This window comes from Muntiacus reevesi, chromosome 9 (assembly GCF_963930625.1).
Source record: "Muntiacus reevesi chromosome 9, mMunRee1.1, whole genome shotgun sequence".
NCBI lineage: Eukaryota > Metazoa > Chordata > Mammalia > Artiodactyla > Cervidae > Muntiacus > Muntiacus reevesi.
Window position 1 is genome coordinate 81,178,410 of NC_089257.1, and position 26,517 is coordinate 81,204,926.

Consider the following 26,517-nt stretch of genomic DNA (forward strand, 5'->3'; position numbering starts at 1 on the left):
TGGACGCCATGTAATCTTTGAACTGAACCACCTGTACCTCTTGCTGTGGATGCTCCCCAAACTTGGTAAACTGCTGCTATGGTCTCAGTTGCCTCCATAGCTCTGGGAGCAGAGCATTAGGCTGTGTGTCAGTTTTATTTATCAATTCCCGCTGCCAACAATCAGCCCACACTTGCATTCTCATCACCAGGAGGGGGCCTTTACCAGCTCAGGCCCCCTTCAGGGTCTTCACACTTCTTATCCCCTTTGCCTCCTGCCATACCTCTGTTTCTCCAAGCTAGCCACTATCAAGGCCTCCTCATAGATGTGGCACCACACATAGGTGACAAGAATAGCAGTCCTGGATTCAATAGCTATAGATGGGGCATTGTTCAAAATGGCATATTGAATGCTACCAGTGAAATGCTTGCCATCTGAGCCTCGGGTATTTAGGTTAAATATCAATGCTCTCTCCCTAGTTCTCTCATCATTTGGGTCAGCTTGGTATACATATGCCATTTATTCACAGTATCCAGGAGCTATCCCACCTTTGACCACATAATGTGGGTGACAGCATTAATCCATTCCACGAAGGTGTGCATTTGGTTAGGTCTCCCTTGCATGTGTAGTCTAGCATTCTGCAACCTTTGTCCAATGAAGTATAAATAGTTATAGATGCCACCCCTCCAAAATAACTGCAAATGGTAACTGCAGCCATGAAATTAAAAGACACTTGCTCCTTGGAAGAAAAGTTATGATCAACCTAGACAGCATAGTAAAAAGCAGAGACATTACTTTGCCAACAAAGGTCCATCTAGTCAAAGCTATGTTTTTTCTAGTAGTCATGCCTGGATGTGAGTTGGACTATAAAGAAAGCTATGCACTGAAGAATTGGTGCTTTTGAACTGTGGTGTTGGAGAAGACTCTTGAGAGTCCCTTGGACTGCCAGGAGATCCAACCAGCCCATCCTAAAGGAAATCAGTCCTGAATATTCATTAGAAGGACTGATGCTGAAGCTGAAACTCCAATACTTTGGCCACCTGATGTGACGAACTGACTCATTGGAAAAAACCCTGATGCTGGGAAACATTGAAGGCAGGAGGAGAAGGGGATGACAGAAAATGAGATGGTTGGATGGCATCACCAACTCAACAGACATGAGTTTGAGTAAGCTCCAGGAGTTGTTGATGGACAAGGAGGCCTGGAGTGCTGCAGTTCATGGGGTCGCAAAGAGTCAGGCATGACTAATCGACTGAACTGAACTGGACTGATTCTATTTCATCCCTAACACATATGATACTGTCCACCCCTGTGTCCCAAAGTCACAAAAGCCATGTTGCTAATGGTCCCCCCCACCCCACCCCCCACCATGCTTTTGCCAAAACTGCTTACCCAAGTCAACCAACTCCACCTGAGTACATGATTGATATGTTGTGAACTCGGTCACATTGGGGGCCCCTTGAAGATGTCCCGCCAGGCCATAGGCTGCTCATGCTTTACTTTCTGCTGTACAATAGGCCTCGCTGCCAAGCAGGTATCTGCAGTCTCACAAGGTCCATCATCATTATCCTTAATCTCATAATGTTCATCATCACTGTCACTTCCTGTCTCACTGTCAGAGATGCTGGGTTCTTCAAGGCCATGGGTTTAGGGCCACAAGCCCCTAACATCAATATACATTGCTCTAGCTCTTCCAAGCCTCTCTGCACCCTTTTCATGGGTGCGGCATTGCATAGGGCATGATCCATATTCACCTTCAGGGCAGTCAGGAAAATCCACCCGATGGGGCCAGCGGCAGTGCATGCTGCCTTGTTCAGCAAACAGGAATTCACTGCCTGTAATGCCTTTTCAGTGCTAGCCAGTGAACTGTCCACTGCCTCCCAGTCTTCCACCAGAATCCACGCTGAGAAGATCGTGGCCACATGGTACCATATGCTATAAGGTGGCCACTGGCTTCCTCCATCCACTGGAGCCTCGGGCTCCTCTACCTGCTGGGTATCCTGCCGCCTATACCAATTGTATCACTGTTCCTGTCCATGATGTCAATTATCTTGCTGTTCACACTGATCGCTGAACCCAAGGGGCAAGCTAGGAGGCTGGAAGAAGATGTGAGGAGCCATAGGAACTGCAGACACATTTACTCTCTCCTGGCTGGCATGGCAGCCATAACATAGCCTCTTTCCTGGCTAATGCAGCTGCAGCAGCATCCAGAAATGACCATAATATGGCCATAATGGAACCCTAACATAACCTCACATAAGATAGCCATGATGTCACTCCAATATAGTCCCAATGCAGCAGCAGCTTTCATGCGGAAATTTCTACAGGTGTATGGTACAAAGTAGCCTGTGGCCAAGCAAGTACCTCATGACTGGCATGCACAGTGCTCTAAGTGATCTCAGCTGTTACGTAATTATTATTCACAAAATGTGGGGCAAGAGTGAGAGGCCATGGTGTGAGAGAGCCTGACTGTGCCATCATGGCTAATTTGTTCTTTCCCTACACCTACAGATGTACATATTTATGTCAACTCTTTGCTAGAAAACATCCAGGATAGAGCACAAGTTCCTTAACACAGCATACACACCATGTTAATCTGTGTTAGTCATTTGGATTTATTTCCAGTATCTCTAACCTCTAATTCCCTTTCTTGGATTTTTCACTCCAGTAAACTCAGAACTGTCGTGGTGGCTCAAAATCTTACTCCTTGACTAATCTTTTTTGCCTTCTTACATTTCATAATCAATCCATCAGCAATTCCAATCAGCTCTAACATCACATTTTTACTAGAACCAATCACTTCTCACCATTTTACCACTACTGTCCCTACCACTAAGCACCATTCTAGTGCAAATCATTTACATATTGCATGTCTGTTTTGAAAATAGCCACTAGGGCTAGTGGATGTTATTCCTCCTGCTTCTCCTTCCCCTGGTCCCTGCTTTGTCCTCACACTATCTCATCTCTACCCAGCAGTCAGAGTTTTAAAATATAAATTCCATGTCTTTTTCACCCCTGTCATTCTCCAGCTCTTTATTCATGCTTTGGCTTTCTTCCCAGCACCTATTACCACTTGACAAATACTTATTTTCGATCTGTATTCTTTCTTTGGATCTGTATTCTTTCCACTATAATGAAAGCTCCATGAGAACACAGACATTTTTTTTTTCTCCTCCCACTTAGAGAGCATTCGTGGCCTACCATGACCCTCAACTAGTATTTGGTTAAAAAATTAGTAAATGAATTTAGCTCAGGCATCTCAGCTGAAGAAGTTTTTGCTGATTGACTTGTGGCTTAAGTGTCTTTTCCTTCATCTTCCTTTCGATACAGTGCACATCTCCATTTCTTTATTCCACATTGTTTTCCATAGGTTTGGGTAGATCTCTTCATTAGACTGATCTTTGAGAATGGGAAACTCTCTCTCTCATCTTTTTAATTTCAGTGCTACCATATCACAGTGCCAGTCATGTAAAACACATTCAACACACATTAGAATTGAGTGAATGAATGCATAGATGAATGGATAAAGGCTTTAAGAAATATTTAAAAAATAAAATATTCAGATCTTCCTTTAATCATGAAGAGCTATAGTTCTTTGAACATAAAATACAAAATGATATAGATATCTGAATCACATATGTATGATCTTGCAACATATGTAACACTTAATAAAGGCTTTGTTGTTTTGAGTTTAACTGTTAATAAAATAAGGTATCTTTCAACCATTAAATTTTGTATATTTTCAGAAATCATCTATAGCTGGGTATTTAACGAGTTCCCTTCCTTTGTGGCCGAAGACAGCCGGCGGTTCATTTCCCAGGAGACAGGCAACCTTTATATTTCTAAAGTCCAAACATCAGATGTTGGCAGCTATATTTGTCTGGTGAAAAACACAGTGACGAATGCTCGAGTACTTAGTCCTCCAACACCACTGACTCTGCGTAATGATGGTAAGTTGCCTGACCTGGATTTAATGGTTAGCTACTTCAAATGTGAAAAATTGAGTATCATCTGCAAAAATAGTGAATCACTATGCTGTATATCTGAAATTAGCACAGTACTGTAAGAACTGTACTTCTGTATAAAAACACTTTAAAAATGTATTAGTAGCCTTCTAAACACTTAAACCTAGCACAAATAAAGTAAAAGACATTTGCAATATTTAGAAATCCTACACTTCTAGTCTAAGATTTGCATATCTTAGAATAAATTTTCTTACATAGGAAAGGGATGATCTATAGATGAGAACTCTTAACCATAGCACTACCCTAGTGCCAGAAAAGGAAAGGGATTCTGAAAAGATGAACTGTAATAAAAACTCCACAGTTCTTTTCGTTGCTCTTTAGGGCCTCTATATAGCATATGTGTATAAATTGCAAGCATTTTACAGGGTTCATTTTTCATCACTTTTTCACTTTAGCCACCTTCAAATTGAATGTTCAGCTTTTAATACTTCATGGCATAGTCATAATTGTTATTATTACTTTTCCAATAATAGAAGCAGTTGGAACTTTTTAAGTGCAATTCAGGCAGAAATGATGATTCTGTATTTAGAGGTATTGCCATATATCCAAAGTATCTTCAAATTTAAATACTTCATTTGTCGTTACATTTACAGCTAAGCATTGCATTAAAGAAGTAAAGTGCTATATTACAGTTGATATATGATATGTGGCTTGCTCTGTCATGCAATAAAAAAATCTATGAAGGTATTATTAAGAAGTGAGCTCGAGAATCCTGATGGATTGTGAAGCTTAAAAGATAATCTATTTCAATGGTCTTATATGCTTAGTTTAGAGTGTGTGCTGCAGTGAAGTATGACCAGTATAACCAGAGTTTATATATAATGCATGTATTTATTAGCAATAATCCTATGATTCTATCAGGTAGAATGTATAAATGCAGTATCTCTTTCAGAGATGAGGAAGCCAATTTTAAAGAGATGCAGTGAACTACAAAAGGTCATACTTCTAGGTAACGGCATGGAGGAGAGATGAGAAATAAGAAGGAAAATTGGGAGACCACTTTAGAGGCTACCGAAGCTAAGTGAGGAGGGACAGAATGAAGGCAGCAGTAATAACACTGAAGGGTAGAAAACACGCCTGGGATCCCAACAAGGTAGACTTGTCAGAATGTGATGGTTAATTAAACACGGTGCTCTGGAGTAGGAGGAAGCTTTCACCTAGTTCATCGGATGGGTCATGATTCTTTTCATGAAAAGAGATAAGACAGATAAAAGAATAATGAGATGTTTATGGGACATCTATGTGGAAATATGCAGTACCTATACTGATATATAATCCTAATATGCACAAGAAATAACTGGGTTGGATAAAGAGATTGAAGAGTCATCACTGTGTATTCCATCACTACAGTTAAAGCTATGACTGTGTGTATAGTAGGCCAAACTCAAAATTATTTAAAAATATCTATAGGGTGAAAAAAATGAAGAAAATAGACATGCATTTTAAAAACTTATCTAGTTGATAGCTTACAAATGAAGTGATTCTCTATAAGCCATTTTTGTAAAATTTTGAGTATTTTCTCATTAATTCCTCAAGAATTTGAAATATCTTTGTTTGAAAATTGTAACATTTTGTTGACTAGACAATAACTAATTCCATTACACTAATTTATGCAAACTCCTAAAAGATGATGCTATGAAAGTGCTACACTCAATATGTCAGCAAATTTGGAAAACTCAGCAGTGGTCACAGGACTGAAAAAGGTCAGTTTTCATTCCAATCCCAAAGAAAGGCAATGCTAAAGAATACTCAAACTACCACACAACTGCACTCATCTCACATGCTAGTAAAGTAATGCTCAAAATTCTCCAAGCCAGGCTTTAGCAATACGTGAACCATGAACTTCCAGATGTTCAAGCTGGATACAGAAAAGGCAGAGGACCTAGAGATTAAATTGCAAACATCTGCTGGATCATCAAAAAAGCAAGAGAGTTCCAAAAAAACCATCTATTTCTGCTTTATATACCAAAGCCTTTGACTGTGTGGATCACCATAAACTGTGGAAAATTCTGAAAATGATTGGAATACCAGACCACCTTACTTGCCTCTTGAGAAACCTGTATTCAGGTCTGGAAGCAACAGTTAGAACTGGACATGGAACAACAGACTGGTTCCAAATAGGAAAAGGAATACATCAAGGCTGTATATTGTCAGCCTGCTTATTTAACTTCTATGCAGAGTACATCATGAGAAACACTGGGCTGGAGGAAGCACAACCTGGAATCAAAATTGCTGGGAGAAATATCAATAACCTCAGATATGCAGATGACACCCCCCCTATGGCAGAAAGTGAAGAGGAACTAAAAAGCCTCTTAATGAAAGTGAAAGAGGAGAGTGAAAAAGTTGGCTTAAAGCTCAATATTCAGAAAACTAAGGTCATGGCATCTGGTTCCATCACTTCATGGCAAATAGATGTGGAAAGAGTGGAAACAGTGGCTGACTTTATTTTTCTGGGCTCCAAAATCACTGCAGATGGTGATTGCAGCCATGAAATTCAAAGATGCTTACTCTTTGTAAGGAAAGTCATTACCAAACTAGACAGCATATTAAAAAGCAGAGGCATTACTTTGCAAACAAAGGTCCATCTTTGGATTTGATTTTTCCAGTAGTTGTGTATGGATGTGTGAGTTGGACTGTGAAGAAAGCTGAGCACCGAAGAATTGATGCTTTTGAGCTGTGCTGTTGAAGACTCTTGAGAGTCCCTTGGACTGCAAGGAGATCCAACCAGTCCAACCTAAAGGAGATCAGTCCTGGGTGTTCGTTGGAAAGACTGATTTGAAGCTGAAACTCCAATACTTTGGCCACCTGATGCAAAGAGCTGACTCATTTGAAAAGACCCTGAGGCTGGGAAAGATTGAGGGCAGGAGGAGAAGGGAACGACAGAGGATGAGGTGGTTGGATGGCATCAGTGACTCATGGACATGGGTTTGGGTGGACTCCGGGAGTTGGTGATGGACAGGGAGGCCTGGCACGCTGCAGTTCATGGGGCTGCAAAGAGTCGGACATGACTGAGTGACTGAACTGAACTGATGTAATAATACCATGCTTTTGGATAAGCCCTTTGGCCACCTCATGCAAAGAGTTGACTCACTGGAAAATACCCTGATGCTAGGAGGGATTGGGGGCAGGAAGAGAAGGGGACGACAGAAGATGAGATGGCTAGATGGCATCACGAACTCAATGGACATGAATTTGAGTAAACTCCGGGAGTTGGTGATGGACAGGGAGGCCTGACGTGCTGTGATTCTTGGGGTCACAAAGAGTCGGACATGACCGAGCGACTGAACTGAACTGAATTGAGGTCATTTAGGCTGTCCTGACTGCTTTTTACACAACAGTTGTAAACATTACATTGACTTTCACGAGGGAGAGAAGCACATGTGAAGTCAGAATCCAAAACTGATTTCACCTTCACTAGCGAATAAAAGCTTGGTGCTCATGACGAGCACTCTTCTATTTCTTTAATTTTGTGGCCCAGATATAGCACTTAAATTTACCTTCTACTTTCCATTGTCAACCATTTCTAGAATGATTAGTGTAATTTGTTTGCTGATATTTAAACTCATTTGCCCTTCTGATTCTGTTGCTCTTGTTTGTCAAAACCCCAATCCTAATGGACTCACTATACACTTAATTTGTGACTGCTTTGGATCCTGAAAGCTACTAGAAAGTTATACTCAACCAGCATGCATGATCACCAGCTTCAACATTGTCCCTCCATCCTAGTAAGTTGATGTGGATGGTCAATTTGTAACTCTCCCGAAAGTTCTTGGAATCTTGTCTTCTTTTCTCAAACTGGACAGCCTCCTTCTCTACCCACTGCTTTACAAAACTATTTAAGTATCAAGTTTATTTTCCTATGAACGGAAATTCAAATCTAACTACATCTCCATTTATACTGTTCCTCCCTTATTCTAATTCAGTAGAGATACTCCACTTTCCCTCCTCCTGCTAAAATCAGTTCCTCCTCTTCGACTGTTGATTTTCATTCCCACTGGCCTTTTCAGAGCATACCACTTTGGCCTTTTCAGTCATTGTTTCTTATATAACTAAAATAATGTCCCTAAGTTAAAAAATATTTTTAGTCATATTGGTTGAATTTACTGAAGCAGTTGAAATTGTTGACTTATTTTTATTTTACAAACATCTATATTAAAAAAAAAACTGTGAGGTACTATATGAAAGGCTCAATAAAATTTTAAAATAAAACTGTTATTTTAAAGTTAACATCTAAGTTAAAAGAAACAGGTGGAAAACATCTGCTAAATTTCAATTACATCATTCAATAACAGTCTTTTTAAGATTTGCGTTAGAAAAGTTAGAAAATTCACATTTGTTCTTTCTATAATTTATCTGAGGTTGTTGTTTTCTTGGTGATTGTCTGCTAATTTTTATTTTTTAACATAGAGAGATACCCTTATGAGAGGAATGTAGAGGTTTATAAGTGCTGATAAGAGTGGGGGCGGGGAGCCAAACCTCTCTTACATTCAATCTCATTCCCTAAAGCCAGTTGCTTAACTTCTCATAGTTTTCTTCCCAAGGTTTTCATATAAACTGTGCTTCTTGTTTAATCAAGTTTAGAGAATAACTGTTTACTCCCTCATATGATATACATGTTTCTTCTATCCACCCACATATTACATTTATATAGTGCTTTTCTGTTGTTTCCTTTTTAATTTGACAATGTGCTTGTCTCTACTATCCTCTTAACTCTTGGAAATAATTCTTGACTTTCTTACATGAAGTGATAGTTTCACTCCTGCTTTCCCCTTACCTTTTCTACATTACTTTTATGTCTTTTCATCTGCCACTTTTACTCTGTCTCTCCTGTAAATATAACCAAGAGTTCTAAACTTTCCCATAGACTAACTGTAAAAGCTGAAAATAAATAGATGTTAACAAATGATTAGTATACAATTAACATTCAGTATCATATTGCTACAGATTTTAAAGGTATTTGTGGACATGTGTGTTCTCCTGGACCTGTTTTTCATGACCAAAACTTTAAATTGAATATAACAAGAAAATAATAATGAGATACACTTTGAATGTGATTTCTCTTAAAAATTTTGCTATGCAAACACAGTTCAGTTTCAATAATAGTGATGAAATATGAACATGAGTCTCCATAATGCAAATGATAAATGAACCATTACTGTGATTAAGAAAACCTGTGAAGGAGGCGATGTGAGCCACGCTTCCACCTGTGTGCAAGCCAGCCCTCGGCTCCCACCCTCGCCAGCACCCCGCCCCCTCCACGGTCTCCTCTGGGACCACCACGGAGGGGCATCCCTGGAGGCTGTGATCCCTGCGGAGTGATGTGGTACTGCCCAGCTGAGGGGGGACTCTGACGTCCTGGCGAGTTTGTGGCGAGGGGCTGGGTTCAAATGAAACACTCTGAACTCCCTGGGGGGAAAAAAAGTAAAGAAAGAAATGAGGAATGAAGTGAGCTTAGGACCAAGCCTTGACTAATCCAAATTGCAATGGAAAGGTAAAGAACGAAAACCCTACAAAGGATAGCGAGAAGAGATGAGAGCGATAAGAGGAAAAACAGTAATGTAGTGTCAAGGGAATCAAGGGAAATGAGTATTTCAATAAGAAGTGGGCGTACACTCAAGTTGATGGACTGGGTGCCTGTATTTGTCTCCTCTCTGTTCAGACACCCCATAGAAATATTCATATCATCAATGAGGAGAGGTAGCATTTCATTAACAAATGAGACACATTGACGTATTTCTGGAAGGATAAGGAAGGATGTGAGTCTAAGGATTAGTCAGGCTCAGTTTCTCAGTTGTGTCCGACTCTTTGCCACCCTATGGACTGTAGCCCACCAGGCTCCTCGGTCCATGCGATTTCCCCAGCTAGAATACTGGAGTGGGTTGCCACTTCCTCCTCGAGGGGTTCTTTTGAACCCAGGGATCTAACTTGCTTCTCTTGGTTGCAGGTAGATTCTTTACCACTGAGCCAACCTAGAGTAAAGTTTAAGGGATCCAAAGAAAGGAATAAAAACCATGTACCCAATGGAAACCTGAAAAAACTCTGAAATCAAAGTTAGCTAGGGGTGGGCGTAAGAAATGGTGCCAAACAAAGGAGGACTTACGGTATGCATGTTAAACATCTATATCATCTATCAATATTGGAATCCATTCTCTTCCCTGTCCCTACATCCAATAAGACCAAAAGGCTTGTCTCAATGACATGAGTGAACTTTCCAAGGAAAGCTAAAGTTCTTAATGTGAATTGTGGCACAGACTGCAAAAACTTCTCATTTTTGCACGTGAATGTCTGCAGCCCAACAGCCAGTTCCAGGCCTTCACATGGAAGCAGAGCTGACTGTTGACCCACCTCTCAAAGTCACGCCCTCTCAGAAAGAAACCAAGCTTGCTGGATTGGGAAACACACAACAGTGTCCAAGCTTCTTAGATGTAATATGTATATACATTGCTAAATGACTTGTTTCTATTAAAAATTACTGAGCTTACTGAAGGGATATAGAGTTTATATCAATATAATAGGCAAAAAAACAAAACAAACAAAAAAAAAACAACCCAAACCAGGAAATATTTAATATCATTTCTGGTGGCTCAGATGGTAAAGAATCTACCTGGAGTTCAGGAATCCAAGGTTCAATCCCTGGGTAAAAAGGATTCTCTGGAGAAGGGAATAGCTTCCCACTCCTTTATTCTTGCCTGGATAATGGCATGGACAGAGGAATCTGGCAGGCTACAGTTCATGGGGTCACAAAGGGTCTGATACAACTGAGCAACTAACAATTTTGCCTTCACAGAAAGGCATTGAATAGTTTGGAATTGTTCTTAATTCAAAAGACTTTTACATTACTATTTGATCTCTCTTCAAAATAGTAATTGAAGAGTGTGTTCGTTAAAAGGACATATTCTTGAATGATTTCCCAAGTAGGTGGCTTATATTAAACATTTAGTCTGAAAATAAAAATAGAATATGATCATGGATGATTCCATTTTTGCATCATAGTCAGCTGCAATTCCTGCTGGGTTTTACAAACCACTGCAGAGACAGGCATTATATTGGATATTTCTGCAAACTCGGCAAACACCTCTGCAGGGGTTTGAATATAAAAATTACCTTTAATATGCTGTGACCATAGAGTTAGCTATAAAAATCATTTCAGAACATTACATTTTTTGCACTTCTCAGAAAAAAGGAAGACCTTTCTAAAAATGACAGAGACTATATACATAGGCAAATTATTTCCCTTTAAGTAAAAATGAAGTTTTATAAACTATTGTAAAATATATTATTTTGACTTGGAACAAAATTTGTTTATAGGTAGTTTATATGAAATGTATTCCAGAAAGCAGGAGTGTGGGCTGGGGTGGGGTTGAGGAGTGAGATAGTGAAAAGCAGGGTTGCATTATGGAGACGACCACTTTGAACAGGCAGCTGAAGCTTGGTCCCACAGTACCAGAGCATTATGAGATGCATTCAGGATAATCTCCTTGGCAGACATATCAATGGGCTTTCACTCCTAAAGTTGACTCCACAGGCCGTTAACCCCCATGTGCATTTACAAGATGCTCTCAAGTTGCAACTGAGTGAAACTGTTTGTGTCTCCACAGATCTGGCTACAGCGGCAATTGCAGGGAGTAAAAATTCTGTCCAAGGTCATTTAGACATGCAAAAATGATCCAGAGTATAGAGGGGAAACTTTAGAGGATAGCAAGCACACGAACAACATGATCAGATTTTCCTCTGCTGGCACTGTGCAAAATTATCCTCACACATTAACAAATCTGTTGCGCACCTACTTTGTGCCAGACAATTTGTTAAACAGTGGGGATATAATGGAGGGCAAAACAGATGCAGTAATTGTCCTTAGGTAGCTTACAATATAACACAAGGGGTGATAGTACACAAAATACTAGTGGAACCTTGCATCACAGGATCTGCCTGCCCTGGTTCAGTGCTCCATGGAGAACTCTCACAGATCATTGCATCATAAACAAGACAAATAAATCTAGCTTCAAAAGTGTTTATAAGTAATACAGAATTTTGCTAATGGTTTGTAGGGTAGTGAACAAGGGGCCAATATTCTGCAAAGCATACAAGAATTTATTAATCACCCCCCTTTAACCACTTCTCTCTTTTGACAGCCTTTTATTCCTACAACTGCTGTATCTCTCCCTTGATACAACACACTTCTGCTTCCCCTACACTATTATCTCTGGTCTTCTTTCAAGGTTTTTCTATCTATGCCTTATGTATGACAAGCTCATACTTTTATTTCTACTGTCATTTGAGTTCTCAGTCTAGTTCTGAAGATTTTTTTTCAGTTTATCTTATTTTTATTCAATCAGCATTTTTTATTTTTACTCAATCAACATTTACAATTAATGATACATGTGAGGCATTGTTCTAAAAACCTTATGAATATTAACATGAAAGGATGGAAAATATAAACAAGCAAGTATGAATTAAAAATGAAATGTTTAGATTGATCTACTGATATCATATGTGATACTAAATGCATTTCTAGGTCCAGAGAAGAACATTACATTGTGATAATAGGTTCACTAGAGCAAAGCATCTTCCCACAGTCCACTGTGTACAACACTGGGCTCCTCACTCCTCTTCTGCTCCAGATAGAATCTTTGCCTATAAGGTCGAATTCCTTCCTAAAGTAGGTTCGAAGGGATTTCTTCAGACCCTTCTCCAGGGCTATAGTGGCTCCAAAGTGGTACAGAGAGGATGAAAAGAAGAAAAGAAAGAAAAATATTAATAAAAATAGTCCTTGGGTTCTTTGCCATCCCTCAAGTTGGATAGTGCTAAAGAGAGAAGAATAATTAAGGAAGTAGCTTGGTTAATGATTTAGGATATAGTCAGAATGCATGCAGAAAGAGTGTGGCCTTTATTAGAGAATTCATCAGTTGTCACACTGGGGAGAAAAGTAAAAAGACTGTAGATGCAGATAACCTAATATTTGGTGGTGGTGGTAAGTCTGATGGCGTTTTTAAACAAACTACAGGCAAAGTCATCAGCCAAGGATGAACATCCTTGTGTAGACATCAGATTTCCTTTTAAAGCAAGAATTGTGTCGATGAGAAAATTATGCACAGAATCACATACTTACATACGTTTTGAATCAGCCACATTAATTCACCACTGAATAAGGCAGGTCCTAAAGGTAGTGGGAAAATATTGAAAAATGGCATAACCTTGAAGATCGTGGTAGGTTGCATAATGTCCCCAAGCCATCCATTTCCCAATTCCTGGAATCTTTGAATGTTACCTTATATAGTAAAGGGATTTTTGCAGATGTGGTTAAGGGTCTTAATACAGGACACAGCAAACTATACAAAGACCAAAGAGAAGCCTGAAGCAATTTACTTTTATCACTTATTGTGTGGAATATTCTTGGCTATTCTAGCAGTGTATTGAAGCTGTCTTCTCCCTGCTTGCAAGGGTTGGTTGTGTGCCTCTCTTCATATCTTGATAGACTGAGATCAACCATGATGGGAGTAACTATAACATAAAAAATGCAAAGGCTATGTATCAGAGTTCTTGTATAAGTGTGTGCTAAGTCGCTTCAGTCATGTCTGACTATATGACCCAATGAACTGTAGCCTCCCAGGTTACTCCGTCCATGAAAATGTCCAGGCAAGAATACTGGAGTGGATTGCCATTCCTTTCTCCAGGGGATCTTCCCAACCCAGGGATTGAACCCATGTCTCCTTTGTCTCCTACATTTGCAGGAGGGCTCTTTACCACTAGCACCACCTGAGAAGCCTACCAGAGTTCTTACCATCCTACAGCCAGAGAGAACTGGTTATTAACACTCTTCTGGTAATTCAGCAATTATGGTCACAGTCGTTGAATCAGAAATAACAACCTGTGTTGGACTAAACATCAGTTAAAATGTACCCCTGTTCCATTCCAACCTTCTGTGCTGGCTTTGCTCCAGATAAACTACAGACGGAATGGATCCTGTTCTACTCTCTCTTTCAAACATCTGAATTGGTTTTGCTACTCAGACAGTGAGATTCAGCAAAGTCATTCTTACTTCCTGATCAGCCCATTTATTCCAAGAAAATATGGTCATCAGAATGGACTTGAATATACTTAGCTTATCTCTTTTTCTCTTCTAAATTATACTTAGTTCAGTCCCTCAGTCGTGTCCAACTCTTTGCAGCCCCATGGACTGCAGCATGTCAGGCCTCCCTGTTCATCACCAAATCCCGAAGCTTGTTCAAACTCACGTGCATCGAGTTGGTGATGCCATCCAACCATCTCATTCTCTGTCATCGCTTTTCCCTTCCACCTTCAATCTTTCCCAGAACCCAGGTCTTTTCAAATTAGTCAGTTCTTCACATCAGTTGGCCAAAGTATTAGAGTTTCAGTTTCAGCATCAGTCCTTCCAATGAATATTCAGGACTGATTTCCTTTAGAATGGACTGGTTGGATATCCTTGCAGTCCAAGGGGCTCTCAAGAATCTTCTCCAACACCACAGTTTAAAAGCATCAATTCTTCGGCACTCAGCTTTCTTTATAGTCCAACTCTGACATCCATACATGACTACTGGAAAACCACAGCTTTGACCAGATGGACCTTTGTTGGAAAGGAATGTCTCTGATTTTACATATGCTGTCTGGGTTGGTCATAGCTTTTCTTCCAAGGAGCAAGTGTCTTTTAATCTCATGGCTGCAGTCACCATCTGCAATCATTTTGGAGCTCCCCAGAATAAAGTTTGTCAATGTTCCCATTGTTTTCCCATCTATTTGCATGAAGTGATAGGACCAGATGTCATGATCTTAGTTCTCTGAATTTTGAGTTTTAAGCCAACTTTTTCACTCTCTTCTTTCACTTTCATCAAGAAGCTCTTTAATTCTTCCTTGCTTTCTGCCATAAGGGAGGTGGCATCTGCATATCTGAGATTATTTATATTTCTCCTGGCAAACTTGATTCCATCTTGTGCTTCAACCAGCCCAGCATTTCTCATGGTGTACTCTGCATATATGTTACATAAGCAGAGTGATAACAGTCAGTCTTGAAGTACTCCTTTTACTGATTTGGAACCAGTCTGTTGCTCCATGTCACGTTCAAACTGTTGCTTCTTGACTTGTATACAGATTTCTCAGGAGGCAGGTCAGAAAGTCTGGTATTCCCATCTCTTTCAGAATTTTCCACAGTTTATGGTGATCCACACAGTCAAAGGCTTTAGCACAGTCAATAAAGCAGAAGTAAATGTTTTTTTTTTTTCTGGAACTCTCTTGTTTTTTCAATGATCCAGCGAATGTTGACAATTTGATCTCTGGTTTCTCTTCCTTTTCTAAAACCAGCTTGAACATCTGGAAGTTCACAGTTCATGTACTGTTGCAGCTTGGCTTGGAGAATTATGAGTGTTACTTTGCTAATGTGTGAGATGAGTGCAATTGTGCAGTAGTTTTAGCATTCTTCACATTAGCTTTCTTTGGAATGGGAATGAAAACACCTTTTCCAGTCTTATGGCCACTGCTGAGTTTTCCAAGTTTGCTGGTATATTGAGTGCAGCATGTTAACAGCATCATCTTTTAGGACTTGAAACAGCTCAACTTGAATTCCATCAAGTCCACCAGTTCATAGTTATGCCTCCTAAGGCCCATTTCACTTCACATTCCAGGATGTCTGGCTCTAGGTGAGTGATCACACCATTGTGATTATCTGGCTCGTGAAGATATTTTTGGTATAGTTCTGCTATGTATTCTTACCACCTCTTCTTAATATCCTTTGCAGCTGATAGGTCCATACCATTTCTGGCCTTTATTGAGCCCATCTTTGCATGAAATGTTCCCTTGGTATCTCTAATTTTCTTAATGAGATCTCTAGTCTTTCCCATTCTGTTGTTTTTCTCTATTTCTTTGCATTGATCACTAAGGAAGATTTTCTTTTCTCTCCTTGCTGTTCTTTGGAACTCTGCATTCAAATGGGTATATCTTTCCTTTCCTCCTTTCCCTTTTGCATCTTTTCTTTTCTCAGCTATTTGTTAGGCCTCTTCAGACAACCATTTTGCCATTTTGCATTTATTTTCTTCAAAATGGTCTTGATCACTGCTTCCTATACAATGTCATAAACCTCCATCCATAGTTCTTCAGGCTCTCTGTCTGTCAAATCTAATCCCCTGAATCTATTTCTCACTTCCACTGTATAATTGTAAGGAGTTTGCTTTAGGTCGTACCTGAATGGTCTAGTGGTTTTCCCTACTTTCTCCATTTTAAGTCTGAATTTGGTAATAAGGAGTTCATGATCTGAGCCACAGTCAGCTCCCAGTCTTGTTTTTGCTGACTCTATAGAGCTTCTCCATCTTTGGCTGCAAAGAATATAATCAATCTGATTTTGCTGTTGACCATCTGGTGATGTCCATGTGTAGAGTCTTCTCTTGTGTTTTTGGAAGAGGGTGTGTGCCATGATCATTGTGTTCTCTTGACAAAACTCTGTTAGCTTTTGACCTGCTTCTTTTTGTACTCCAAGTTCAAATTTACTTGTTTCTCCGGGTATCTCTTGACTTCCTACTTTTGCATTCCAGTCCCCTATAATGAAAATGTCATCCTTTTTGCTTGTTAGTTCTAGAAGTTCTTGTAGGTCTTCATAGAACCATTCAACTTCAACTTCTTCAACATTACTGGTCAGAGCATAGACTTGGATTACTGTAATATTGAATGATTTGCCTTGGAAATGAACAGAGATCACTCTGTCATTTTTGAGATTGCACCCAAGTACTGCATTTCAAACTCTTTTGTTGACTATGAATGCTATTCTATTTCTTCTAAGTTATTCTTGCCCACAGTAGTAGACATAATAATCATCTGAGTTAAATTCACCCATTCTAGCCCATTTTGGTTTGCTGATTCCTAAAATGTCGATGTTCACTCTTGCCATCTCCTGTTTGACCACTTCCAATTTACCTTAATCATGGACCTAACATTCCAGGTTCCTGTGCAATATTGCTCTTTACAGCATCGGACTTTACTTCCATCACCAGTCACATCCACAGCTGGGTTTTGTTTTTGCTTTGGCTCCATCTTTTCATTCTTTCTGGAGTTATTTCTCCACTGATTTCTGGTAGCATATTGGGCACCTACTGACCTGGGGAGTTCATCTTTCCATGTCCTATCTTTTTGCATTGTCATACTGTTCACGGGGTTCTCAAAGCAAAAATACTGAAGTGGTTTGCCATTCCCTTCTCCAGTGGGAGAAAAACTCTCCCACCATGAGCTGTCCACCTTGGTGGTCATACACAGCATGGCTAATAGTTTCACTGAATTAGACAAGGCTGTGATCCCTGTGATCAGATTGGTTAGTTTTCTGTGATTGTGGTTTTCATTCTGTCTGCCCTCTGATGGAGAAGGAGAAGAGGCTTATGGAAGCTTCCTGATGGGAGAGACTGACTGAGGGGAAAACAGGGTCTTGTTCTGATGGGTGGCATGCTCAGTAAATCTTTAATCCAATTTTCTGTCAGTGGGTGTGGCTGTGTTCCCTCCCTGTTGTCTGACCTGAGGCCGAACCATGGTGGAGGTAATGAAGATAATGGCACCCTCCTTCAGAAGGTCCCATTCATGCACTGCTGCAGTCCGTGCCTCCGACCCTGCAGCAGGCCTCCACCGACCCACTCCTCCGCCAAAGACTCCTGGACACTCATGGGCATGTCTGGGTCAGTCTCTTGTGGGGTCACTGCTCCTTTCTTCTGGGACCTGGTGCACACAAAGTTTTGTTTGTGCCTTCCCTGAGTCTGTTTCCCAGTCCTGTGTAAGTTCTTGTGGCTCTATGGTGGGGTTAATGGGGACCTCCTCCAAGAGGGCTTATGCCACACCCAGGTCTGCTGCACCCAGAGCCTCTGCCCCTGCAGCATCCACTGCTGGCCCGTAGCTCTGCAGGAGACACTGAAACATTTTTTGCTCAGTCTCTGTGGAGTCTCTGGGTCCTAGTGCATACAAGGTTTGTTTGAGCCCTCTTAGCATCTCTGGCTGGTATGGGGTTTGATTATAAACGTGATTTCGCCTCTCCTAACATCTTTCTGGGCTTCTTCTTTGCCATTGGACATAGGGTATCTTTACTTCCCTGATAGCTCTGTTGGTAAAGAATCCTCCTGTAAAGCGGGAGAACCCGGTTCAATTCCTGGGTCAGGAAGATCCACTGGAGAAGGCATAGGCTACCCACCCCAGTATTCCTGGGCTTCCCTTGTGGCTCAGTTGGTAAAGAATCTGCCTGCAATGCGGGAGACCTGGGTTCGATCCCTGGGTTGGAAAGATCCCCTGGAGAAGGGAAAAGCTATACCCACTCCAGTATACCAGGCTGTACATACTAGTACTAGATTCTGTACTGGGTATTAAATGTTTTATCCTAAACCCAGGAGACTTTTTCTTCTTTGAATCCTTTCTTCAGAGTTTTCAACTTATGAATAGTTTCAAGAAACTTGGAAACTTGTGACCAGGGCACTCCTACTGGAGGATATTTATTTATGTTATAAAAGCTGAATAGTGTTAAGTTTTTATGTCAAGTTCAGCAGGAATATAAGATACTAGTTTGGCTTTTATTAATCCTTTATTTATTTTTCTGTCCTTTAGTAATAAAGGACAGAAATAATATTAAATAATAAATCCTTTACTTATTATGTCTGTCTGGAAAACTTACTATCTTTATATGCTACAAGTTAACTAAAAATGTCAAGAATCATTGGATGATTTCTGAATAATTTGCTCAGATGTCCTTGCCAGTCAGTCATTTTATCCTCAAGCAGATTTATGAAAACAATGTGAACTTTTATCTATGGAAACAAAAAATTTTATCAAAGAAAACAATGTGCATTGTTTTATTAAATCCTTTAATACGTCTTAGAAACTTTGAAGAATTGTTTAATAAGTGCTTACAAATAATAAGGTAAATGGCTTAAATATTAATCTAATTTAGACTTTTTCTGGTTGCCTATATGTAGACTTGATACTGTTATTTAGGAATTAAAAGTCCAAAGAATGTAAACTTCTGATAACTGACATCGTAATGGTGAATATAGCATTCTTAAGTAAAGAACTACGAACTCCGAGTTAGTCTTTGAATGGAAACTGTAATCCACTACCTTTAATCTGACTTCCTTTTCTATTGTCAGACTAGTCTACTCACTGCCTCCATGCTATATTTCCTCATGGTCTCCTCATAAATATATCCCATAGTCTGTAATCTGGTGCTGATCCTCAACAAACCACTCAAGGTGTTTTCTCAAAATCTGTCAAGTTTCTGTTTGTCAGACACACCAGGTTTTTCTCAGTCTTCATCATTCTTGACCTATCAAAATCGGTTTAAGCCTGAAAATATTTCTTTCTTTCTTTCTTTTTTTTTCCCCCCGACTTACCAGGCTGTAGATGTTCTGTGGCCTTCCTTGGGGGCTCACCATAAGGAATCAGCCTGCAATGCAGGAGATGCAGGAGATGTGGATTTGACCCCTGGGTTGGGAAGATCCTCTGGAGAAGGAAACGGCAACCCACTCCAGTGTCCTTGCCTGGAGAATCCCATGGACAGAGGAGCCTAATGGGCCACAGTCCCTGGGATTAAAAAAAATCAGACATGACTGAACTAAGCACAGCATACACATATGCTCTTGAACAGGTTCATCTGTACCTTTCACTGTGTCTCTTTAATCTACTCCTTAAATCAATCATTCCTTTTACCTACTGCTCTGGATGTGTCTTTACCCATTTGTCTGGTTTGTTTACACTTGGCATGTTTCCCCTGAAGGACTTAAGAAGGCTTATCCTTCCAAATGTGGGTGTTTGTTTCCTCAAGATTCTACTCCTGTGCCCCATCAGTATTTCTAAATATTCATCTATATTGGGCACTTTTATTTCTGTTTTCAGTTTAAAATTTCCCACAAACTAACTTCTTCAACTGATATCTGTTGTTAGAGATCATTTTTCTTCTAAACATCTAATGCAAATATTTCTGGATCAATCAGAGTCCTTCCAATCTTATGTTGTCATTGTTGTTCAGTCACTAAGCCATGTCCTACTCTTTTGTCCCCCATGGACTATAGCCCACCAGGCTCCTCTGTCCCTCAGATTTCCCGGGAAAGAATATTGGAGTGATTTCCTTTAAACATTTCCTTCTCCAGTGGGACCTTCTGACCTATTGCAGGTGGATTCTTTACCAAGGAAGCCTGCCCAGTCTCTTGACTTCATATATATTCCATAGGTTTGGCAAGCCCTGTGAAATCTATTGCAATTTGAAATTCTGCAATTTCATTCTTCTTTGCACTTCTAATTACAACAATCTTTGCCTTTTGCCTAGATCAATGGATTTCAAATGCTGTTTTCTGAAGTTCACAGTAGGTGAATAATTTTCTTATTCAAAATTCACTTTCCAGAGTACGTCTATGTTCTAGGCTATAGAAGATAAAAATGGTTTCAGGTACAATACCAGTGAACTAGCTATAACACCACCTATTTTACTATCAGTCAAGGAAGCTAACAGAAAGCAAGTTCGTAACAGTGGCATCATTAAAGAGATTTAAACTAGAATGTATTTTTATAATTTTGTTTAAAGTAAATCAGTCACAAAACCAGATTTAATTTACCTCCTACTTTATGATGGAGCAAGAAACTTAACCTGCTTGTACTTCGATTTATTTCATCTGAACATAGGGATAGTATGGATAATTGTGTCCTGGGGTTATTGCAAGGATCAAATTCATTAATAAATACAAATCAATTAGAACAATGCTTGATACCTAGTGAGCTTTAGTAAAAATTAGCAATTCACACACTATTTATGACACAAGTGACACTACATTTCACTAGTGTGTGGGTAATTGCAGTAAGAAACTACTTTCCTAGACTGCTTCTATTACTATATTGTTTGGTGTTGCTGCTGTTATGCACTGTGTAAATTCAAACTCCTCTGTTCAGAATTGATGTTTTAATAGAGGTTGGGGTAAGGGGTAGCAACACTGGAAGAAGTTGTATATTCCATCACGTGTCTTCAGTCATATTATCTGATCAAAAAATACTCCAGAATTTTCTGACTCAATTCCTTCTCTTTTGGTTCTCTCTTCTGAGATACACTTTTACTTCTTAACTCTGCTGCAAATGTTTAAATAATTTACCTAAAATAACACAGCTTCTTCATTATAGTAAAGAGAATAAAATCTACCATATAATAAGTATGGTTTAGATTTTATTGTAAAAGCATTTTCTGTTTGTCCATATTGAAATCCATCTGCCACATTCATAATACCCACCCACAACTTTATGCCACTGTCATGCAAATTGTATTTGCCAGCTCGATATTTCACAATCCAGGAGAGCTCAGTGTCATCTAAAAATTTAGAGATTTTATTATTTACACAGTAGAATACTTCTTAAACTAAGATAACTTACAAAATTATCAGCAAATTGCAGCTCCAACTCACCCCCATAGGATTATTCCACTTTGCCAACATATAGCTTCCCATACTTAAGGTATTTCAAAATAAAATATTTTCCTTCATATTATTTCTATTCACTCTCTGTTTAATTTTAAATAACATTTAGCATTAAAATTATCAAAATGTTTTGAAAATCTATAAAATTACATTTAATAGACAAGCTTTTAATACTATGATCCTTAAAACACTTGAATGAGAATAATCTAGGGTGCTTGTAAAAAACAGAAATATTGGGCTATACTCAAGATCTACTCAGTCAGAATTTCTAGAGTGGTCCTGAAAACCAGAGTTTTTAATTCCAGTAATGTAAGGGAAATGCATGATCAATCCACAATTCTTTGTCAAAATGCAGGGAGTACTTCTGCTCCCCTCTCTCCCCCAAGAACCCCAGTAACCCTCTCCCAAGTGAAGCTGCTAGGAATAATTAAAGGCAAATGGTCTCTCTCCCTAAGATGCAAAAACACTTCCTTTTTCAGGTCCAGTGAGTCATAAGGCCCTCCCAGAAACATAGTCAGCTAGTAGACTATGCAGTATCTTTAAGAATCAAGACTGGAGCCACCATCGTGAATAATACAGTAAATATCCATACCTGGGTGTTAATGGTCAACAGACTACTTCAGTGGAAAAAATTGTCATTGATGTTCCTCACCCTGGAAAGGCAACAGTACCTAAGACAAAAATTTGGGGAAAACTAGTCAAAATGTACAAGATCACACCAGATGTCATTTTTGTTTTTGGATTCAGAACTCATTTTAGTGGGAGCAGGATGGCTGGCTTTGAAGTTATTTGCAGTTCCTTGAATTACATGAGGAAGATTGAGCCCAAACACAGGCTTGTACGATATGGCCTGTATGAGAAGAGGAAGACCTCAAGACAATTTCAAAAGGAATGTAAGAACAGATTGAAGAAAGTTAGAGGGGCTACAAAGGTCAATGACAATGCTGACAAAAAGGAGTAAAGATTCTACAGTGACCATGTCTGTGGTGATTGTGCAGATTTTTTATGAGAGAATTAAGAAACTAAGACCTTAAAAAAATAAAGACTGCTCTCATGAGAGGTCTCAAGAGAACCCAGATCTTTATATGTATCACCCAAATTCCACGAGTGGGGTCATTCTATTCCTGCTATTCCTTCAGAGAGAGGATTAGATAAAAGGGGTAGTTTAAGATCTACATGCAAGTTTAGATTGTGAAATTTGGATCAGTATGCTGCTTTTAGTGGATTGTCCTCATAACTGAGCTGCCATGGGTGCCATAAGTCTATTCACTTTATATAGACAATCTTCCTAGCAGTTTCTAGGTGGCTCAGTGGTAGAGAATCCACTTTCCAATGCAAGAGATGCAGGATACTTAGGTTCATTCCCTGGGTTGGGAGGATCATGTGGAGGAGGAAATGGCAATCCAATACAGTATTCTTGCATGAAGAATCCTGTGGACAGAGGAGCCTGGTGGATTATAGTCCATGGGGACCCAAAGAATAGGACACAACTGAGTGACTGAGCACACACGCATGCCTAGTATTAACAAGATTCCCATTTTCCTGCACTTGCCATTTTTCCTTCTTTTACCTTGCACTGCTGTTCTTAATATGATCTATCTGATTTTTCTCTGAGCATCAAATAAAGTATTTAAAAATAACCTTAAGTCTCCCTATGAATCATTTTAAATGATTTCCTTTCATTTTTTTCCCTCCTGAACTAATTCTCACATTTGTCTCAGTTAATTTGTCTAAAATTGAGTAACTCTATGGTGGATATTTTAAGGTTTCCCTTATCCTTCAAGGTGACTGAATTTACATCTTTATTTGTGTCTTTATTGAATTTTATTATTATTTTCTGATCATTTTTATTCTCTGGTGCTAAAAATCACATCCAAGATATTGAGTGCTCTAAAACTACTTCTTCTGGAAAGTTATTTAGAAGCGTTTCTTCCATAGTTCACTCCAATGAAATATTTTGAAATTTATAATAAAATAATAACTGATTTTTTTTAAAAAGGAAACAACATACTGAAACTCATATATTCAAATAAGTACCGTGTTCTTCAAAGTAGAAATACTGGGGAAAAATTTACTTACACCAATATAATCTTGCCTTTATTCAGAATATTTTAAAACTGAATGATTCTTCTTGCTATTTTATAGCTCTTGTCTCTTGGTGCCGTGGAAGGGAGATAGCAGCTGCACAAGTAGAAGGCTTGAAAATGATTAACGTCCTTTGTATGCATCAGGCACCTTGCTGAAAGCATTTCATACATTCTCTCATTTAGTCCTCACAACAAAACAGCATTTGAGTTTATCTTCTTTTCACTGTTAAAAAATCTGCTTTACAGAAACAAGCAGCAAGTCCCCTTAACCTTATATGTGTGCGACTCTAAAATGTATCCTGCTAAATGTTATACTTTATTGCTCAGTTATCACCTGATTAAGGGACTCTCCCAAGGTCATAGTGTTTTTTTCCCCCCTGTATCTTTTATTTTATTTTATTATTTTTTTTATTTTTATTTTTTTTATTAGTTGGAGGCTAATTACTTCACAACATTTCAGTGGGTTTTGTCATACATTGATATGAATCAGCCATAGAGTTACACGTATTCCCCATCCCGATCCCCCCTCCCACCTCCCTCTCCACCCGATTCCTCCGTGTTTTCCCAGGGCACCAGGCCCGAGCACTTGTCTCATGCATCCCACCTGGGCTGGTGATCTGTTTCACCATAGGTAATATACATGCTGTTCTTTCGAAACATCCGATCTCAATGCCAAACTGGGGTCTTAGATTACTTTATCAATACTACCTGAAATAAAATTTAGAGTGTGGTTAGAGACAATCGTCCATATGAGCAGCTTACCTATCATCGCAGTAGTCTGCTTCCTTCCAGTTTTATCCCTGTAGATGATGTGAAGATTTTTTTTCCTCAGTTCATCAAGAAAGAGAGAATCCATCAAGTTTATGAAATTAGATAACAAGAATGGAGTAACCTATTTAAGTAAAATTGGGGTTATGCTCATCTTTGGGAGTGACAGAATTCATCTATAGAGAATATAAGCTTGCCTTCTATATTGTGTGTTAATTATCTGTCAAAATATCTGTCAAGAGAATACATAGCCTAATTTTCTTAATAATTAGTAGGCTTTTTCTAATATTATAGCACACTTTTTTCTTTAATGGTAAGTTCTTTTTCAAATTTCACAGTGTTAAAAAAAATAACTATAAAGGAAGAGAAAATGAAGATTGCACCAAGTCCAGGATTTTAAAGAATATCTATGTCACTGGTTTAATCAATAAATTAAACCAACATAAAGAATTATTTTGCTGTCATCCTGACAATTCAATGATCAAATATATGTAGTACAAATCTTACAGATGGCCAACGTGAGAATTAGTCCTATGTATCACAGTGAAAGTAAAGTTGCTTGGTCATGTCCGACTCTTTGTGACCCCGTGGACGGTAGCCTACCAGACTCCTCCGTCCATGGGATTCTCCAGGCAAGAATACTGGAGTAGGTTGCCATTTCCTTCTCCAGGGGATCTTCCTGACCCAGGGACTGAACCCAGGCCTCCCACATTGCAGGCAGACACTTAACCCTCTGAGCCACCAGGGAAGCCCATGTATTACAAGTAGGTATCATATGTGTCACCACTGTCAACAGGTTCTTCTGATTTTGCTTTTGTTTAAACAAAAGACATGTCCTCAAGAAGTTTTCAGAGCATTTGAAATTCAGAAGTGAGTGCAAGCAGAAAACAAGTTACAAAAAATCTAAAAAAGAAAACATTGGGAACAATTTTGAGGTTCTAACCTCAGAAATGGATTTTCAGACAGATCTGGTCAAACACAGACCCACTATCTACACCTTTATCCTTGTGCCATAATACTTACACCCCTTGAGCTAAATTTCACTAGTTAAGCAGCCATTTAAGTGAATAAGAATTCTGCTTTTAAAAAAAATCAGATACCCCAGGGAAAATCAGAGATCAGTACTTTTTGCTTTATTATATACTGGTTAAATCATATACTTTTGCTTTTAATATCTTCCTGAGATAACTTCCCAGGAAGAAATTAGTAGAGATCATTTGGGAAGAGAGCAGGATAGGATATGAAGGATAATAGAAGGGAATTTGGCATCACTTTAAAAAATAGGGTCAGACAGACAGCTATTGAGGCAGACTTAATTATTTTGTATTCCCAAATCTGCCTCATTTTAATTCTGACTTATACTTGCTAAACCTTGGTTTCTTGAATCATACAACAGCTTCGAGATTGTTGTTAAGAATAAAATAACTACACATCTAAAAACTATGACACTCTATTTGTTTTTTGTTTGTTTCTTATTTTTTTTTCGGTGTTGAGGATTCAAGAAGAATAACATATCCTCTGATGCTCAAGGGACTCGCGATCCTAGACAAAGCTCTGGTTCTGTTAAAAGAAGTCACATCACCATGTGCAAAAAGTAAAATTAAGAGACGTCATATGTCAGAGGCACCAAGGGGACAGGCACTACCCCCACAGGGTCATCAGGAGAATTGGCAGAGTGGAGCTGGCATTGCTGAAAAAGAATAGGAATTTGCCAAAGGCCCCAGTGCTGGGCTGGCATCATAGACAGAGAATAAAGCATACACAAAAGAACGAGATAAGAAAGACAAATAAAAATGGTAAATTAAAAAGTAATTTAAAATGTTTTTTATTTTTTAAAGCAAAATTCTTGCTCACTTTCAATTTTTTTTGTCTGAGGCTGGCTCTGCCTCTATGAAAAAGTATGTGCAGGGAGGAGAGAGATTTTATTTTCTTGTGTTATCTATGTTGTAATCTAAATTTCTTTAGATCACATCTTATGAAGTAGGTAGTATTTTGTGAGTTACAGTTTCCTATGGAAAGGTATCTTTGTTTCCAAAGTGTTGATTTATTGCAGAACATGTGGAATACAGTTCATCCATTACTTAGCATTATGGAGAAGAACATAGCCTCTGGACCTGGATGTCATGAATTCATATCCTGACTGTGGCATTTAATAGCCATGGCTTTGGAAATTTTTTCAAACTTTCTAATTCAGTTTCCTCAGAAGTAAAAAGAGGATAATTATTAGAATAACTC

At 39.0% G+C, this 26,517-nt stretch overlaps 1 protein-coding gene and 1 pseudogene across 1 annotated transcript in view; both read left to right on the top strand.

Annotated features, from left to right (window-relative positions):
• The window catches only part of CNTN5 (contactin 5), a 1,527,443-nt gene that overhangs the window by 1,116,087 nt on the left and 384,839 nt on the right, over positions 1-26,517 (top strand). Inside the window, exon 8 of the mRNA XM_065944251.1 lies at positions 3,726-3,929. Within this exon, the coding sequence (XP_065800323.1) occupies positions 3,726-3,929 (204 nt within the window). The remainder of the gene's footprint in view (positions 1-3,725; positions 3,930-26,517) is intronic.
• LOC136174515 (small ribosomal subunit protein eS24 pseudogene) lies at positions 10,286-22,388 on the top strand (annotated as a pseudogene).